At 35.5% G+C, this 19,435-nt stretch overlaps 1 protein-coding gene across 1 annotated transcript in view; it reads right to left on the bottom strand.

The window, feature by feature from the left end:
* The window catches only part of SLC2A13 (solute carrier family 2 member 13), a 366,627-nt gene that overhangs the window by 282,148 nt on the left and 65,044 nt on the right, over positions 1-19,435 (bottom strand). Inside the window, exon 3 of the mRNA XM_072765569.1 lies at positions 4,486-4,694. Coding sequence (XP_072621670.1) covers positions 4,486-4,694 — 209 coding nt within the window. The remainder of the gene's footprint in view (positions 1-4,485; positions 4,695-19,435) is intronic.

The following is a 19,435-nucleotide window of genomic DNA, read 5'->3' as shown; positions in this document are numbered from 1 at the left end:
TACATGCCTGGTAAGTTAAGAGAGGACCATCTGCTTCTAAGAACATAGGCAGCTCCAACTCTTTCTACCCTGCCTCATAGATTTGCCCGAGAGGAGGGCTCCAAATGCTTTAAAAGTTCATGTCTGTCAAGCTGAGGAGTGCATCTCCTGGGGAATGTACAGGAGAGACTGATGGAACACAAAAAGCTAATGAATAAACAGTCTAGATATTTAGGAAAAACACTTTCAAAGTAAAGAGGTATACTGTGAAACAGAACACTAACTTTTATTAATTTCCAGGATAAAGCATAAAAATTCAAATAAATGTTGGGCTTACTGCAGTTGCCTTTTGCTATGGAACACATATCCCAACAAGCCAGCCTCTCTACAGTTACCTCTGAAGCCAAGTGGAAAAGTTTGAGAATCACTGCCTTAAGTAATTACCTAGGTCTCTCTCCGGTTTCTACCTCTGTTGTAAATAAAGGTCACGACGCTAGTGCTCATCTATGCAGCATGAAATAAACTAAGGTAATAATCTGCAAGAAGCAAGCAACAAAATGATGGAAATTATATGTGTATTATTTAGTACTCAAATTTGTTTTTAATTCTAAAAGTGGTAATTGTGTCCCTACAAATTCAAAGCTTAGGATTGTCAACCTGGCATAAATAAAGATGAATCCTTACCCCGATGCCTTAAAAATCTGGCACAAGGACACTTCATAACATTATCAAAACTTCCAAGAAAATTAATCTGGTCCACATAGTGATACACATAATTTTGTACTGTGGTTTCCTCTGCTTGGAACACTCTTCCCTTCGGTTCTCTAGTTTGATTCTTTCACAGCCTTTACATTCACCTCTTCAGAGAAGCCTTTCCTAACTCTTCCCCTTCAGTCCCTCTATCAATGTTGTTATCCTGTGTATTGCCTTTAAAACCATTACTACCATCTGTAGCTCTCCAGTAATTATTTACCCTTTATCATCCCTGTGCTTCTTCCCAACAGAATGGACCAGAACCTCATCTTATTTACCGCCACATCTCCATTGAGTGTCACTCAGTATTCTGGAATGAAAGGCTGCTGCATAGTATTTGAAAATTTAAAAAGAAGCATTTCCCACAGATTTTTAAAACTCTAAAAAAAATCAGACTTTGGAGCTATGATACTCTGGCTCTCCTTTCTTACAAACCTAAAAAGAATCTGAAATTCAGAACCTCCCAGAAAATGTTTTTGGGATTACAAACTAGGGGTGGAGCCAGGACTGGTCTTTCATTTCCCTGTCTCCCACTCCAGGGAGCTTTCCAAATCAAGCTGTCCTTACTTCCAGTCTCACTTTATTAGTCCTGCAGGATGTGTAAACAGTGTTGAATACAATGGGAAAACCAACTGTTTGCTTCTTTCCCATCAGTTACCCCTTTTTTTTCTTTTTCCCACCGAAATCACATGTTAAGGAGGTTGACCTTTTTGTCATGTGCAGAAGACATGGAATACCAATACAATACAATCCTATTCCACAGTGTGGCCTCTGAGCCTCACCTATGCTGCTGACACAACCAGAGCAACCAGCATATTCACTACAGAAAGTCACAAAGTGTGTCTGCCCCAGAAGTAAATCCCACCTGCACTGGTTATTTCACACTTCCAAAAAATAATTTAATTAACACCTAATTTGGTTGCTATGCCTATTTTCCTCAAAGAAATCAAATTTAAACTCTAGTGACTAAGATAAAAAAATCCTATGAAGAGAGAAGGGTCACATAATCAAGTACCATAACAGTCATAAATTACGAATCCACTGCAAACTCCCAGAGAAGGACATGGGGACTGAGGTGGAATCAGATCTACTTATTAAGCTCCTACAGGCAGGTAGCAGGTAATTAAGCCACCATGTCTGACAATAAAACATTTATCTCCAGAAGAAACAGGGGTCACACACAACTTCTTTCCAATCCCCTGAAAGATCTTAAGTATTTTGCAGTGGCTAGGCCAAAGTTCCCCCCTCCAGGCAGCTGCACTCTACTGCCCAGAGTCCCCAGGAAGTAGGAGCTCCAGATTTAACCTTGTCAGGATCCATGGGCAGAAGAACCCAGGCTACTACTCTAACCCTGCAATATAATGGCTGATTGTCTTCTCTGGGCCAGGGTATTTTTATTACTTTGAAATTAGCTGTTCTTTCATATATGTTTGTCCACATAGCCTATCATTTTTTAATGCAGAAGTGGCTGAGGGCCAGAACCCTGCTGGTTTGTTATGACAAGCCCTAGCACTGGTCTTTGTTTTCCAACTAAATGGACACAGAGTCTTGCTCCTGGACCTGACAATGCTGAAATAAAATTCACACTTGTGCAGAATAGGTTTTATCCTGGTCAAACTTCTCAATCATAAAAATGAGGCCCCAAAATTACTTGCTATTTAACACTGGCAAATCTGCCTTGTGAATTCATGCCACAATGCTATTAATTCCATACTTTTAAAAAAGAACATGAGATTAATTTTAAAATTAAGCAAGATGATAGTACTCAAATAATACTAATCTAAAATGGGGAAATTATAAATCCTAGTAGTTGCAAAGTTTAAGATATTTACCCAAGCACAGGACAAATGCTATTAGGATTCAATGAATAACCAAATGTATATATAGAGCAATACTGGGAAATAAGTAAACAGCTCAGTATTTTATCTTTACCAAAGAAAAAGTGCCCTATATAGCTCCAAAAGATTTCTCGTAAAAACTAAAGGAGATACAGATAATTACAATCTTAAGTACCTTAAGTTTCTTAAGCAAAAAATCTGGTTATACGTTCCAAATAACCATGAAACTCAGAGTGTGCACTCAACAGCTGCATGGCTATACCAGCTGGACAAAGTTTTCAGCAGTCAAAATGAAGCTACATGGTCAATGCTTTATAGTAAAATCAGTGCATCCCTACTCCTAAATAGGAAGGCTTTTTAAATTAAGTTGTTATCCTTTAGATGATAAAAATTTATGTTCTGAACAGTATTTAAAATAACCTAATAACTTGAAAATTTTTTTACTCATACATTGTCAGTACATGGGCTTCAAGCACTCTGATTACTACAAAAAAAAAAAAAAACAAGATCTTATTTCATGTGGGCCACAGCTGAGAGAAATTCAGACAGGAACATAAATGAATTTATTTGTAATTTAAATGAACATTTAAAATAGTATTTTTAAATTAACACAATGTTCAACTCAGTAAAAGCGAATTATTTTGTTAAAGCAAAATTCTCTTTAAAACTTGCACTAATAGCTTATTCTGGAAATGTTTACAGTGCCAGGCACATAGTATATGCTCACAAACTTGTTTGTTAAAAATGACCTTGACCTAGATTTGGCTCACAGTTCACTGGAGCTTTGACCTGAGCAAGAGAATAACAACACCGCACTACTGCACTGCATATAAATAATTGTAAGTCAGGTGTGGCCGACATGGTGACCAGCTTCTGCACAGTGTTTATTCTATTGTTTCAGGAAAGCACAACCTTCACTCTACCAAAAATTGTAGCAAGAGTAGGTGAGTGAACACACCTTCCAAGACTTGTGTGACATATATCAATACATGAGTATGGGTGTTTTCATTTTCTCAAGTATGAAAAATAATTTGACTAACAGGAGTCAGCATTTCCACTTGGGTTACCAATTAATATTAATACAGCGGCAAAAGGACGGCTGGGAGAAAATGAGACAATTTTAGGAACTGTGAATCTACCAGTGTAATGGTTATTGTTGAGAAATGTATTACAAAATGTCTACCTCACAACATACACATCCTACAAATCACTTATCCAAATCTCTCAAGATTAGAGATCCTGTTTGAGATTTTTCAAAACCCTACCTGATTTCTTCTCTGAAAAGAAATTCATCAATATAAATGGACTAGAAACTTCTTTTGGTTTTCCAACATGGTGAAATTGCGATTAGACAATCAGTTAAGCATTGCAATGAAAAGAGGGAAATACACAATGATTCCAAAACTAGGATCAAGAGGCATTCTTATTCTTTAGAAAACTGATATGAAAATTAATGTAATACGTGTAAACACGGTATTTAGTTTTACTAAAGTGATTTATTTTGACAACAGTTCACACTATGAGGGCTCTCTGGTAATACAGAAGGTCAAAATGCATATGTATATTTTTATATATATTTATTTGTAAAATACGTCTATACTCAAAAATTACCCCCTACACAAAAAATGATGACAACCACGTCATATATATCCAATTTTGAAAGAATAAAAGAGACTATACAAAACTAAAAATAGTAATTATGTGAGGATAGTGGTATTATGGAGATGGGTTTTCTTTCCTTTATAACATTCTTATATTACTTCAAAAACTAAATTAAAATATATTTATTTTGATTTGGTTATACACATGAAAATGTTACATCATTTAGAGTTGCTAAATAATAGCAAAAGAATATAGTTTCTAAATAAAACCATTATGTAGTTTTAAAATTCATATAAGTACAAAATCCACATACCTGAGCCAACCTCTTTTTCTTCTTCTTCAATGTTGTTTTTGATGCTATCATATTCCTCATCAATGGTCTGGTTACCACGCATCTGAGATAAAATTCTACGAGCCTTCTGAGTCTGTCCTTTCTGAATCAGCCACCGAGGACTCTCAGGTAAAAAGAGAAAGCCAAAAAACTGTATAACTGCTGGAATTGCTGCAAGTCCCAACATGTACCTGCAATAAAAAATCCATATATTATTTTAAAATTTGGACTTATTAACACTGAGTACAAATAAAAAGTTTGTGTTCACCACATGGGGAATAGTATCTAATATTAAATTAGAGTGATTTTCTCTTTGTGTGTGTGTGTGTGTGTGTGTGACCAGAAAAAAAGGGATTTTTTTTAAAGGTTTTATTTATTCATGAGAGAGACAGAGAGAGGCAGAGACATAGGTAGAGGGAGAAGCAGGCTCCATGCAGGAAGCCCCATGTGTGACTCGATCCCGGGACTCTGGGATCACACCCTGAGCTGAAGGCAGGCGCTCAACAGCTGAGCCACCCAGGCATCGCAAAAAAGGATACTTTTATACTGTAGTGAGAAACTGGAAAATGAGAAAAATCAGATTCTTCTCTCTCATACCAATTACATTTAAAAAGGGCAAAAGTCACAATAATTATGTATGTACATTCTGAACCACACACATCATGCAAAACACACCATAATCACCACCCCTTTCTAATACTAATACATATAACTCTGATTTACAATAGAAAATGGGGTTCAGACAGACAAAACTCTGATTATCTGTTTAAAAAGATTTTTTTTCATTAAAATAAATACCCCAAACTCCTTATTTTTTTTTGCTCCATGAATGGTCAGTAATGATTTTATTTTGCCATCAAGCATCACATTCACCCTCATTAACTAAGGAAAAGCCAGAGCAGAAAAAAGATAGAAGCAAACAATCATTGTTAAAATGACAGAAATAGGGCAGCCTGGGTGGCTCAGCGGTTTAGGGCCGCCTTCGGCCGGGGGCCTGATCCTGGAGACCCGGGATGGAGTCCCGCGTCAGGCTCCTTGCATGGCGCCTGCTTGCCCCTCTGCCTGTGTCTTTGCTTCTTTCTCTCCTCTCTGTGTATTCTCAGAAATAAATAAAATCTTTAAAAAAATGACAGAAATATAGTAAAAAGGCATATCATTTTAAATCTGTCAAAGAAATAAAAATACTAGTATGAGTACGACAATATCAAACATCTCTGCAAAATTATCCTGACCACTAGATCTATGTCCTAACATTCCTTTGATGTTAGGCCTCGATCCTTTTGAATTGAGGGGATAGATTAGCTCAACTTCAAGGTCACTTTCAAATGGAAACTTCTATGGATCTAGGACACCTGTATGTTTTTCTGTTGATTCAAATTCTCTGAGTTTATGTTCCATGGCAGTCTTATGATGGTAGAGCTCAGAAAGCCAACTCTGATTAATAACAAACATACTCACTGATACTCAAAATAAATCAATTGACTTGAAATACTTTTTAAAGCTATTCCAAGTTTTAAGCTATATTAAACCCAAAGTAGAGTGAGCAGCCTTGAAGCCTCCAGATATACAACTTGTGAAATAAGTCCACTACTTTTCAAATTCATTTTAATTCTAAAAATAGCAGGAAAAAAATTGTCACATGGGTGTTAAGACTACCTCTCACTCTAAAATATTTGCAAATGACATATCTGATGGAGGTTTAGTATCCAGTATCTATAAAGAACTTATCAAACTCAAAAAATGGGTAGAAGACATAAACAGACATTTTTCCGTAGAAGATATACTGACAGCTAATAAACATATGAAAAGATGCTCAACATCACTCATTAGGGAACTACAAATCAAAATTACAATGAGGGATCCCTGGGTGGCGCAGCGGTTTGGCGCCTGCCTTTGGCCCAGGGCGCGATCCTGGAGACCCGGGATCGAATCCCACGTCGGGCTCCCGGTGCATGGAGCCTGCTTCTCCCTCTGCCTATGTCTCTGCCTCTCTCTCTCTCTCTGTGACTATCATAAATAAATAAATAATTAATTAAAAAACAAAAAACAAAGAAACAAAATTACAATGAGATACCACTTTACACTAGCCAGAAAGGCTAAAATTAACACAGGAAGCAACAGATGTTGGGGAGGATGCAGAGAAAGGGGAACCCTTGATAACATTTAGTGGGAATGCAAACTGGTAGAGCCATTCTGGAAAACAGTATGGAGCTTCCTTAAAATGTTGAAAATATTACTACCCTATGGTCATAGCAATTGCACTACTCGGTATTTACCCAAAGGGTAAGAAATACTGATTTGAAGGAACACATGCACCCTGATGTTTAGAGCAGCATTATCAACAACTACCAAATTATGGGAAGAGCCCAAATGCCCCACTGACTGATGAATGGATAAAGAAGCTGTGGAAAACATATATAATAGAATATTACCCAGCGATAAAGAATGAAATCTTGTCATTTGCAATGACACAGATGGAACTAGAGTATATTATGCTAAGCAAAATCAGAGAAAGACAAATACCGTATGATTTTACTCACATATGGAATTTGCAAAATGATACAGATGAACATAGGTGTCAAAAAAAAGAGAGGCAAACCATAAAACACTCTTAACTATAGAGAACAAATGGAGGGTTGCTGGTAGGGGGATGCGGACAGGCTAAATGGGTGATTGGTATTTAGGAGAGCACTTGTAATGAGCACTGGGTGTTGCATGTAAGTAATCAACCACTAAATTCTACTCCTGAAACTAATATTACACTATATGTTTACTAAATGGATTTCAAATAAAAACTTGAAGTGAACCAAAACAAAATTTAAAAAGTATCGCTCACTCCAAACAGCACATAAAGCCACACATGGAAAGAGAAAAATTAAGATTTTTAATAAACAAAGTTCTTATGACTAAATGAGTCATTTTGGTTTATAGTATTAAACAAGATCTTATTAAAAGTGTTTTTTTAATCCACGGGCTGTGATAATTATGTCAATACTTAACCATTCCTTCCTCTGCTAACCTATAGAACACAGTGTTTTAAACTCCATTTATGTCACTATACCTTGTATTATAATGAATTCTATATCTATCTCACCTGATTTTGTATTTAACGTTGTATTTGACAAAGCACCTAAAAAAAATATCTTGCACAAAGTAGGTACTTAGTAAATATTTTTAGAAATGATACAAAAGGAGCAATACATCTAAACCTTTTGTATTAGCTAGACAGAAAATAAATGTAATTCACATTTGTATAACACTGGTTCATGTAGCAATTCTTCTGGATTATTCAGCTCTGTAAACTTCGTTGCGAGGTAATTTCTTCCAATTAAACTGTTATTCCAGATATAATCAGACCTTTTCTGAAGATGTCTCATCTGAAGATTCTTAGGATGTCTTCAGATGAGATTGACTCACATAAATGCATACTTGTGGCAGCTTCCTCTTAAATGTTAACTTGTATAACCAAATGTGTTACTTTAATGGATCTTTTATTGCTGTAAATGAATAACATTTTTGTTCACTTGTGTTCTCTCTTGAAGAAAAAGTTATACACAATTGTATTGCCCATTACTGCCAATTGTGTAAAAAAAAAAAAAAAAGGCAATAAGAGGCAAATACCAAACATACTGGATTAGGAAATAGATTTTAAAAATTCTAAAAATGGAAGCCTTCGTGTGTTGTTTCTCTACATCTTTCATGATCTTTCTTTCTGTTCTCTAAAACCCATTACTGATGAATTAAAATTAAAGAGCTACACAAGGAACTTCAAAGCAGTACTTGAATATAGAAACTGAACTGTTTTCAGGCCCAAAAGGTGCTCACATAATACTGTGCATTTTACTACTCACTATTTAATCCTAGGACACAGCATTTCTAAAAACTGAAAGAAAAGGGAGAAGGGTAAAAAAGGTAGGTACAAAAAGAAAATTGTATACATACATATTAGTTTATGTTCCTAATGCAAGCTATAGATTAGCTCTCTAGTCCTTTAAAATCTAAGAGTCTAAGGTCTGAAATACACAATTCAATGCCCTAACATTAAGGTGGGTGGCACCCAACTGTCAACCTTTAAGGATACTGAAGCCTGGTTCCAGAGAGCAGGCAAAATAAAACATGTTTTATACATTTATGTCCTAATTTTCCTCTTCTAGAAGTAAAACAAAGCTTATTTTACTATATTTTGATTACCTTTCATGATGTACACAATTTGCCACCCCAAAGGGATCTCTTTGGCATAAGGATTATTTTAGGCTAAGTATCTTTAAGAAACTGCAAACACAGGGAAAGCTCTAAAAACCAAATAGAAATTACCCTTTTGTAAAATTCATTTACATTTACAAGGGAAATTTCCTCTTGTAGGGGTATTTCCCTCTGTAAGAGTTCTGGAGACTCTTATCAAAGGAGAAGGTTAAGACTTAAATCTGCATCACAACCTTACCCTTGTTTACTGTGCTTTTCTCTCCCCAACCTGTCATAACTGTCTCCTAGCCCCCAGCATCTTCTTTGGTCTTTAGATGAAGATGGTATTTAGGGTGATGGCTTTGGCCTCTTTGTGGAGTTGCTCAGTTTTAGGAGTTTTATGTGGGTCTCTCCTATTTATACAGGAGGTAATACATGTCATTAAACTTTTATTTGTCTCTTGTTAAGTGATCTCATGTCTCATGTTAGGCCAGGCAGAGGAACTCTAAAGGGTAAAGGAAATTTTTTCCTCCCAAAAAATGATAAAAGTATTTTGATGAATAAATTTCCAAGGCTCTGCAAAGACCAAACAACAGAAGTTGGGGAGTAGTTGTGGTTTATGATAGAAAGAACATAGGAACAGAACTGGGTTCTATTCAGCTGTGGGCATACTAGCCACAAAACCCTGGTTAAGTTATTTAATATTTTAATGTACAGGTGGCAGATCTATTTCATAGGACTGCTGAGAGAATTAAGTGGAACCATACAGTTGGTACCTAAAATGGAGAAGGCACTTAGCCATAAAAAACTTACCTCCCTGACTCCCTCACCTATCAATTCAATACAATTTATCGATCTTGGCTGTATCATCCACCCAAAGTCAGTAGGTAAAACTAACCAATTTCTTTCTTGAGAAAAAACTGTTGTTCTGATGATGTGCAGACTGAAGAATAAGAAAAATAAAAGATTGCTTTGCTGTGTTACTGATGAAAATTTTATCGTGAGACTAAAGAGCAGGAAGTCTATAGGCTTAGTAAAGGCAGTATGTATTTGGAGTCCTTGAGTCCTGGAAATCCAAGGAAATCAGGAACCACATGACTAATAAGACACTCTGCTGACAAACTAGGGCAGTCAATCCCCCAAAGTAGTACTTAAATATTGATATGGAAGATCTCATTATTTTAAGTTAAATCAAGGGTTCTAAACCCTGACTTCACATTAGAATGGGGGGAGGAAGACTTTTAAAACATATTAGTGTCCAGGCCCTACCCATCCAAGATTTTGATTAATTGGTCTGGGCTTCAGGCCCAGGAAATTCTATTTTATTAAAAGCTCCCCAGGTGGTGCTAATGTGCAGTCAGGGCTAAGAACCACCCATCTAAGTGTTTTTAAAAACCCAGGGGGTAAAAGTGAACAATAAGCACCCAAGGTCCATACTTTAAGGCAAAAGCTATTTATCTTCTGGAGGCACACCAAGCTGACAGAAAGGGAAGGAGGCTGACTAGAGCACAAATCCCACGCTTTCAGGAATTCTAAAATTCTTAAGATTATCTTCTGTGGCATCCTGATCACTCACAGGTGATTTTTTTATACTTTCTCAACTGAAGTTAACAAATGAGCTATTTTCTGGTCCAACTAGCTAGATCAGCACCTGCCTATCTTCCAGAAAACCAGGATGGGCCCTAAAATTGTGGGCAATGCTTTCAAGTGGTGTGGCTGGGCCAGCTGTCACCAAAGGAGACAAGCCCAGCTATTTTACCGCAGATTAAGCCTTCTTCCCAGTGCCAAGAACTGAAGCTCTGTGAATCAAAGATCCTGCATTCCTAGGTGACAGCCCTTCTCCTGGTGGTACTTCACATAAAACCAAACTGGGCCTGCACTGGACTCCATATTTGCCACCATTCTTGTTTTAAAGGAATCATAGTGCTCTCACCCACAAAACTAAGGCAAGCATCCTCTAACTGATGGCCATTTAAGACACGCACTGTGTAGCTCATAATTGCCCCACTTCTTTGATAATAAAATGGTTATCTGATGACATGGTCTACTGAAAACATGATGAACACATTATTTATCCTCTAGTAGTTCTACAGGGTGATGATTAGGTTCCAAATACATTTAAAAAAAAAAAAACTAGTTGAAAATAGCTTAGACATGTAATCACTTAACAGTAGCAATAGTAATAAGTGATTAATACAAATCACTAGTTACTATGTGCCCAGTACTGTTCAAAGGGTTTAAGAAACATTAATCCATTTGTCTTCACAATGACCCTATGAAGTGGGTATCATTACAGTCCCCATTTTAAAGACAAACTAAGTACAAATTAGATATAAAACTAGTATGCAGTGGACCTACGATTAAAATCTAGGCAATCTTGGGGCACCTGGGTGGCTCAGTTGGTTAAGCATCTGGCTCTTAATTTCGGTTTAGGTCATGATCTCAGGGTCCTGGGATTAAGCCCATTGTGGGGCTCCATGCTCAGTGGGGAGTCTGCTTGAACTTCTCTCTCCCTCCTTCTGCTCTCCCCACCCCTGCTCCCTCTCCCTCCCTCTCTCTAAAATAAGTAAATCTTTCTTAAAAATTTAAAAATAAAATAATCTAGGCAATCTGGCTCCAATGTTTATTGTAAGACTAGCTATAATAAATGTCTAATGATTAGTTACCTTAATTCTGCAGAAATCATAAAAGAGAACATTAAGATAAATTAATCTTTACCTCCTGTTTAAAGACTTTCGAGGATAACTTTAGAAGTTCTATTGTTCACTCACCTCTGTTAAGTGTATTAAAGCACTGCAGAGTAACATGGCAAAGGGGCTACCTGGGGGCAGTCAGCCTCCTAGGAGCATGGTACCTGCCACAAAAGCACCCACAGGAAGGGGAAATGCAAACTTAACAACACAGACCTGCTGGTGACACATGGAATATACTATTGCTCTCAACACCAGAGTTTTACTATGAAAATAATCAACTATTAATTAAAAGAAAATATCTCATTTGTATGGGCAAACTCATACTGCTTGTTTTGAACACTGTGCCAAAATGAATTTGAATTTAAGACATACATACATTTTTCATGTAGGAAAAATATGGGTAACATGGTAGGAGATAGTTTAAAAAATGACTAGGAGCAAAAAACAATCATTTGATCCTTTTAAAATATTTTACATAAGGGAACTTGATAGATCTAACATTGCTTTCCACGATATTTTGTTTTTCAATCTCTGTCTCCCAAAGGCCTCTCTAAACTTCTCTTCCAAAAGGAATTATGCAAGAGTGAGGAATTATATCTTGCATCCACATGCTGTTTATTTTTCTTCTCTTCTCTGTTCTTTCTTAAGTTCCCAAACAATGTAAAAAGGTTCCCAATGCCTTACAAAAGAAGAGCTATATGATTTATGGTTTTAATTATAAGTCAAGCTATTCTAGAAAAACTATCATAGCTAAGAGAGCTGTATTACAAGATGTTATATTTGAAACAAATTGTATGCAATTGTTTTCACAGCTCTTGAGTTCTACTAAGGGAAGACACTTCATTCTGAGAAGCATATAAAGGTTTTTTGGACACTGCAGTCAGCCAATTATCCCACTAGGCCATGACAGCATTAAGGTGTTCAATAACCACTTCCTTACTTGTCTCCTAAACTCACATTGTTAAATGTATTTTTCAGCCAAATATCCACCTTATATTCTAGTCACAGAGAATCTTGTTATTTTTCACAACACTCAGATTAGCTCAGTGACGAAGTCTGAAGTTTGTCCCTTGTATAGTGAGGGTTTTTAGCAATATTCTCTAATATCCAATACTTTCTTGAAATTCACTAGAAAAAAAAATCAGGTGACAAAACCAAATTTATAATTCTGTTATTTCCATCCTCTTCTAGCTTACATTACATTTATATCTATTTCCTACTAATTTACAAATCATGTTCATGTTAGCTCTTTCTGAATAGCACAAAAAAGAGGAATATCATAAATATTAAGATACTAAGCCTTATTCTTTAAAAGTTTCCAACTGGCATCCTTTGACATAGAACTATGAAATAAACCCTAAGCCACTTTTTTCCTCAAACAGTTCATTGAAAATAAAAAGGGTCAGCAGTTAGTAAATTCTTCGAAAGTGTTACCTAATGAAGATTTACTGTGTTGTTTGGAAAGGCTGAATTCCTATGATCTATCTGAGCTGTTATTCTGAGCTGTTTACCCAGCAAGCATCTCCTTAATGTACATTAAGTGCCAAACTCTATGCCAATCACTAAGCATCATGAGAGCACTTAAACCAGAGATGGTATAGTACTGTATAAATCCAAAAATATCTCTCAAGCCAAACTTTCCAATATATGTCATTGTACCCTGTTTAGGGAAAGGAAACATTTTCCCCTTAAAAAGGCATAATCCAACCCTTTCAAACCACATTCAAGAACATTGTTCCTTCAGTCCTACATCCTGAGCTACCTGACTTCACTGCTCAATGTTTCTATGGATTTTGAGGTTTTTTTCATGTACTTCTTACATACTTAATAATGAGTTATGCATTTACTAAAAGATCTCTATTCCTGGATTTACAAAAGAAATGCTCACATCATATGTCAAAATCACAAGATATGTTACATGATAATCACTGAATATAAATTGTAATTTACGTAGTATGTTTCTAAATGCAAGTTTTAGATGCAAAAGGATAACACTGAATTTAGCCACCTGCTATGATTACAACTCACCTTTTAACATATTTTTCAATTTTAGTGCATGACTCACAACTCCATTTTAACAGATAAGAGATTAAAATAATAAATTGAGATCCTAGGCTGGTAAATTAATTTCCCTCTGCCTTCAAGGACCATGCAGAACATCAACACTGATGACTGAAATATCTGATAATCTGATGGCAGCTAGAGAGTAAACATGAGACCAAAGCTGAAAGTACATAAGAACAAAAATCATGTCCCAGTTGGAATCTTTCAAGTAAAAAACAGGTGATATATGATCAGCAAATGAGTAACTTTTGTGTTACCTAATGAATGTGTCTGTATAAACTATTTAACAAAATTCATGTCAAATATGTAAACATAAAAAAAAAAAGAACTCTGTGTAGGTGGTGGGGGAAATGCCTCAAAGTGATTTGATATTGGTGTATCAGGTCAAGCTTATTTAGAGTGTTGTGATTATAGTAGAAACAGCAAGATATACTTCTTTTGAATAAGATGAATGTGTTTTGCACAGATATTAAACTGCAAATGTGCAAAATACAATGACTTGTACAAAATGCACGGTACTAGTGCTAGAAATAATGCACACACAACCAAATCTACATACATATCCTTTTTCTTCCCTGCCCCCCTCTGAAAATCTTCCATATCCAAAACTCTGGGCTAGGGATTTGGGAGATACAATGATTAGTAGACATCCGTTGCTTCAAGGAGCTTATACACTAGTAATCATCAAACAAAAATAGAATTATATCTAATTGCTATGACTGAGGTTTTAGCACAGTGTAGGAACAAGACAAAAGTTATTTCAATTGAGGATGTTAGAAAAAGTAACATACAGAAAAGGAGTATGATGGAGGGAGCTAACAGAAGGTGCAGATGAACATTTTTAAAGTACAATTTGCATATAACAAAATGAAGAGCTCCAAGGTATACCATTGTAAGAGTTTTGAGAAATATATATACCCTTATAACCACCATCTCAATAAAAAATCAGAATATTTCCATCATTACAGAAAGTCCCTATACTCCTCTCTTTCCAGCAATCCCCACTGCCATTGTCAACCAATGACTGAATTTCTGTCCCCATAGCTTATTTTGCATGTTAATGAACATCATACAGGATGTTGAAGACTGTACTCCTTTCAGTCATGTTTTTTGAGATACATCCACATTATTATTGTATTTCACTGATTTATTTATCCTTACCAGTCTGTTTTGATTCTTTAGCTTTATACTTAGTCTTAAAATCAGACAAAACTCTTTAATTTCATTCTTCAAGATGCTTTTGGCAATTCTAGGTCCTTCTCTTTTCTGTAAAAACTTTTAGAATCGATTTGTTCACTTGAATGAATCTGAATGACTATAAATGGTGACAGCAGACACTTTTGCCTTGCAAGTGATAATAAGGAAAACATTCAGGCTTTCACCATTGTGTACAAAGTTGGCTGCAAGTTTTTTCATACATGTCCTTTATTTAGTTCAAGAAGCGCTCTTCTAGTTTGCTGGAAGGTTTTATCATAAATAACATAAATGTTATTCTGTCAAAAGCTTTCCCTGCATATATTGAGTTAATTATACAGGTTCTCCTCTTTTTAATAATTTGAACATGGTGACCTGCATGAATTAATTTTCAAATGCTAAATAACCTGACTTTCCTCAGAAAACTGACTTGGTCACAATTTATTATACTTTTATTTATTACTAGCTTTAATTTTACTAGTATTTTGCAAGGATACTTTTGATCAGTATCCTAGAGATTTTTTTTTTTCTAATAGCTTAGGCCACATTAGAGTTACATTGTCCTCAAAATCCCAGCTGGGAATTATTCCTTCCATCTTTATTTTCTTAAAGCTTTTGCTTATGCTTGGAGTTTTTTTTTTTTTTTTAATTTATTCATGAGAAACACAGAGAAAGAGGCAGAGACATAGGCAGAGAGAAGTAGGCTCCCCGCGGGGAGCCTGATAAGAGACTCATCCCAGGCTCCTGGCATCACACCCTGGGCCAAAGGCAGAGGGCTCAACCACTGAGCCACTCAGGTGCCCTGGAGCTACTTCTTCCTTAAATATTTTACAGAATTCAACACTGAAACCATCTAGGCCTGAATATTGCTTTGCAGGTAGGTTACCAATAATGATTCAATTTACTTAAGACAGGGATATTCAGATTTTCCATTTTACCTTATGTCAGTTTTTAGTAGGACTATGATCTTCAAGTAATATGCCCATTTTACTTAAGTTGTTGAATTTATTGGCACAAAGTCATTCAAAGCATTCTATCATCCTAATAATGTCCAGGGCAATGACATAACCTTTTATTCCTGATATTGATAACTTGTGCATTAGCTTTAACTTCATCAGCTTAATCAGTCATATCAGTTTATCAATTTTATTATCTTTATTTATTATTTTATTTATTATTTATTATTTATTTATTTATTATTTTTATCAATTTTATTATCTTTCCAAAGAATCAACAGTATATTTTTTCTATTGCTTACTTTTCTATTACATTGACTTCTAGTTTATTATTTATTTTCTTCTGTTTTCTTTGGATTTATTGTGCCCATATTTTTCTAGCTTCTCTACGTGAAACTTAGATCATACGACTTTTCCTCCAATAATATAGTCACCTTAACTATGTATTTTTCTCTAAACACAGCTGAAGCTGCATTCCACAAACTTTGACATTTCTTTTAATTCAAAACTATTTTTTAATTTTCTTTCTGATTTCTCCTTAGATTCATTATTTAGAACATGCTGGTTTTTTGAAGATTTTCTGGTTCTCTTATACTGTTTAATTGTTATTATCAGAAGCCATATTCTATACAATTCATTTTTAAAATTTATTAACATTGGGGTGCCTGAATGGCTCAGTTCATTATGCATCTGATGCTTGATTTTGGTTCAGGTCTTGATCTCAGGGTTGTGAGACTGAGCCCTGCAATGGGCTCCTTGCTCAGCACAGAATCCACTTGAGATTCTCTCTCCCTCCCCTCCAGTTCATATTCTCTAAATAAACAAATAAAACCTTAAAAAATATTAACATTTATTTTATGGTCTGAGATATGGTCAATTTTAGAGAATGTCTAACGTCAATCTGAAAAAGGATGTCCTTCCTGCAGCTGATGGGCACAGCAGTCTACAAATGTTCATCATGAAACAGCAGCTTAGTAGTGTTATCTGGTTTTTCTGTAACCTTACTTTTTGTCTAATTATTTTTATCAGTTGTTAACAGTTTCAAATTCTCCAAATATGAGCACAGATTTGTCTATTTCTTCCTTTAGTTTTTCAAAGTTTTTTTATTGTAGTGAAATATAAAATTTACCATTTAATCATTTTTAAGTGTAAAGATATGTTAACATTGTCTATTCACAATGTTGTATAGTCACCATTTGCTAATTTGTGTTTATGCATTTTGAAGCTAACTGGAGAAACTATAAGATTTTTAAAATTATTCTTATTTCTGATTAGTTGGCTCTATTATCATCATGAAATGCCCCTTCTTATCTCTGGTAATACCATTTTTCTTAAAGTCTTACTTTGTGTGACTATTAACAGAGCCACACAGCTTTCTTACATTTAGTGTTTGTACAGTATCTTTTCCTAGTCTTTTAACCTATCTGTGGCATTATACTTAAATTGTGTCACTTTTAGACAACATAGACTTAGGTCATACTTCTTGTGCACAATGAATATTTTTTACATTTTATAATTGTTGTAAAATTGAGTTTTAAGTCTACCATTTGTTATTTTCCTTCCATTTGTTCTATCTGGTTTTTATTCTTGTGTTCTTCCTTTCTTGCCTTTGTTCTGCTTACCCAAATATTTTAAATATCCATTTCAATTCTTTTCCTTTTTTTTCCTTAAAAAAAGAGAATGTGAGCTGAGAGTGAGGGAGAGAGAGAATCTTAAGCAGGCTCCATGCTGGGCGTGGAGCCAACATGGGGCCTAAACTCACAACCTTGAGATCATGACCTGAGCCAAAATCAAGAGTCAGACACTTAAGCACCCAAGCACCCCTCCACTTTAATTCTTTAAGATTTATTTTATATATAAGGAGAAAGTCGGGGGCGGGGGTGCAGCAGAGGGAAAAGGAGAAGAAATGCAGACTCCCCACTAAGTGTGGAGCCTCACATGGGGCTCAATCCTAAGATCCTGAGATCATGACCTAAATTGACACCAAAAACTGGATGCCAACTGACTGAACCACCCAAACGCTCCTCCATTTTAATTCTTATAGTGGCTTCTTAGCCATATCTTTTTATAAAATAGTCTAGTGGTTGTTCTGGGGATAAAAATATGCATCTTTACTACTTAGAGATAACACTGTAACTCTTCAGAAACATTTAATTTTCATATACTTCCTCTAATGTTTTTACTATTGTCATCATATGTTTTATAGTACATACATTTTTTTTAATTTTTATTTATTTATGATAGTCACACACAGAGAGAGAGAGAGAGAGAGAAAGAGAGAGAGGCAGAGACACAGGCAGAGGGAGAAGCAGGCTCCATGCACTGGGAGCCCGACATGGGATTCGATCCCGGGTCTCCACGATCGCGCCCTGGGCCAAAGGCAGGCGCCAAACCGCTACGCCACCCAGGGATCCCAGCTACATACATTTAAATGTAAAGTCATAGGTCTTTTGGAAAAATTGAGAGGAGAAATACAAAGTACTTTATATTTAGCCTTCTATTTATGATAGCTGGTGCTCTTCTTCCTTACTGTAGATGAGCTTTCATCAAGAGTCATTTCCCTCCGTCTGAAGAATTTCCCTTACTATTTCTTATGATTCAGGAAGTCTGGTGGTGAGATTCTCTTAATTTTACTTTGTCTGAAAATGTTTTTATTTTACCTATATTTTTGAAGAATATTTTACTGGATTGACATTTTTCTTTCAGTACAGCTGACCCTGAACGATGTAGGAGTGAGGAATACCCACCCTGTGCCATCAAAAATCCAAACATAAGTTCTGACTCCCTTAGAAGCTTAACTACTTATAGCCTACTGCTGACTAGAAGCCTTACCAGTAACATTCGATTAACATTTACATACATATATATTTTGTATGTGATATGTATTATGTACCATATTCTTAAAATAAAAAAACTAAAGAAAAGGTTACTATGAAAATCATAAGAGACAATACATTTATAGTACTCTACCATATTTGTACAAGAATTCTGGTAAGTGGACCCATGCAGTTCAAACCCATGTTGTTCAAGGGTCAACTGTAGTTTAACGATGACATGCCATTGTCTCCAGATCTCCCACTGTTCCTGATGTACAGTCAGTCATCATTTGTATTGCCGTTCCTCTTCATGTAACATGTCTTTTTTTTCTTGGATCCTAACTTCCCTGTATGTGTCTTCTGTTTTCAACCGGTTGACTATGATATGCCTGCATATGTTCATCTTTATATTTATCCTACTTGGGATTCACTATATTCTGGAATCAGTACTTATTGTTTTCACCACATTTTGGAAGTTTGCAGCCTTTCTCTTTTTTTTTAACATATTTTTTCTTTATTCTCTCTTTCTTGGATTTCAATTACATGTATATTAGACTACTTAGTGTTAATTAGAGGTATATAAGAATATTCAACATTATGCCCTAGGTTACTTAAGCCTCTTTCTTTTTCAACTTTTTCTCTTTTTCAAATTAGGTGGTATCAATGGATCTGCCTTCAAGTCCCTAAGCCCTATCATCTGTCATATTCAATTTTCTCTTATGCCCATCCAATGAATTTTTTTAGATGTTAATTTCAGAGACTGTACTTACAACACTATTAAATTTTCTTTTTGGCTTTTATTTTTTAATATATAGGCTGCCTTTCTTTGCAGAGAATCACCATCTGGTCACTCAGCATGACTACCTTGTTTGCTAAATCTTTCAACATTATTAATAATAGCTGCTTTAAAGTCCTTTTCTGCTAATTTCAACATCTGCATTATCTTGAGATTTGTCTATATTGTCCAATTTTTCTTTTAGTTATGTGTCATAAGTTCCATTTATTCACGTCTAATGATTTTTTGTGT

Source organism: Vulpes vulpes, chromosome 8, assembly GCF_048418805.1.
Source record: "Vulpes vulpes isolate BD-2025 chromosome 8, VulVul3, whole genome shotgun sequence".
Taxonomy (NCBI): Eukaryota; Metazoa; Chordata; class Mammalia; order Carnivora; family Canidae; genus Vulpes; species Vulpes vulpes.
The sequence above is the reverse complement of the archived record's forward strand: the minus strand, read 5'-3'. Positions and strand labels throughout refer to the sequence as shown.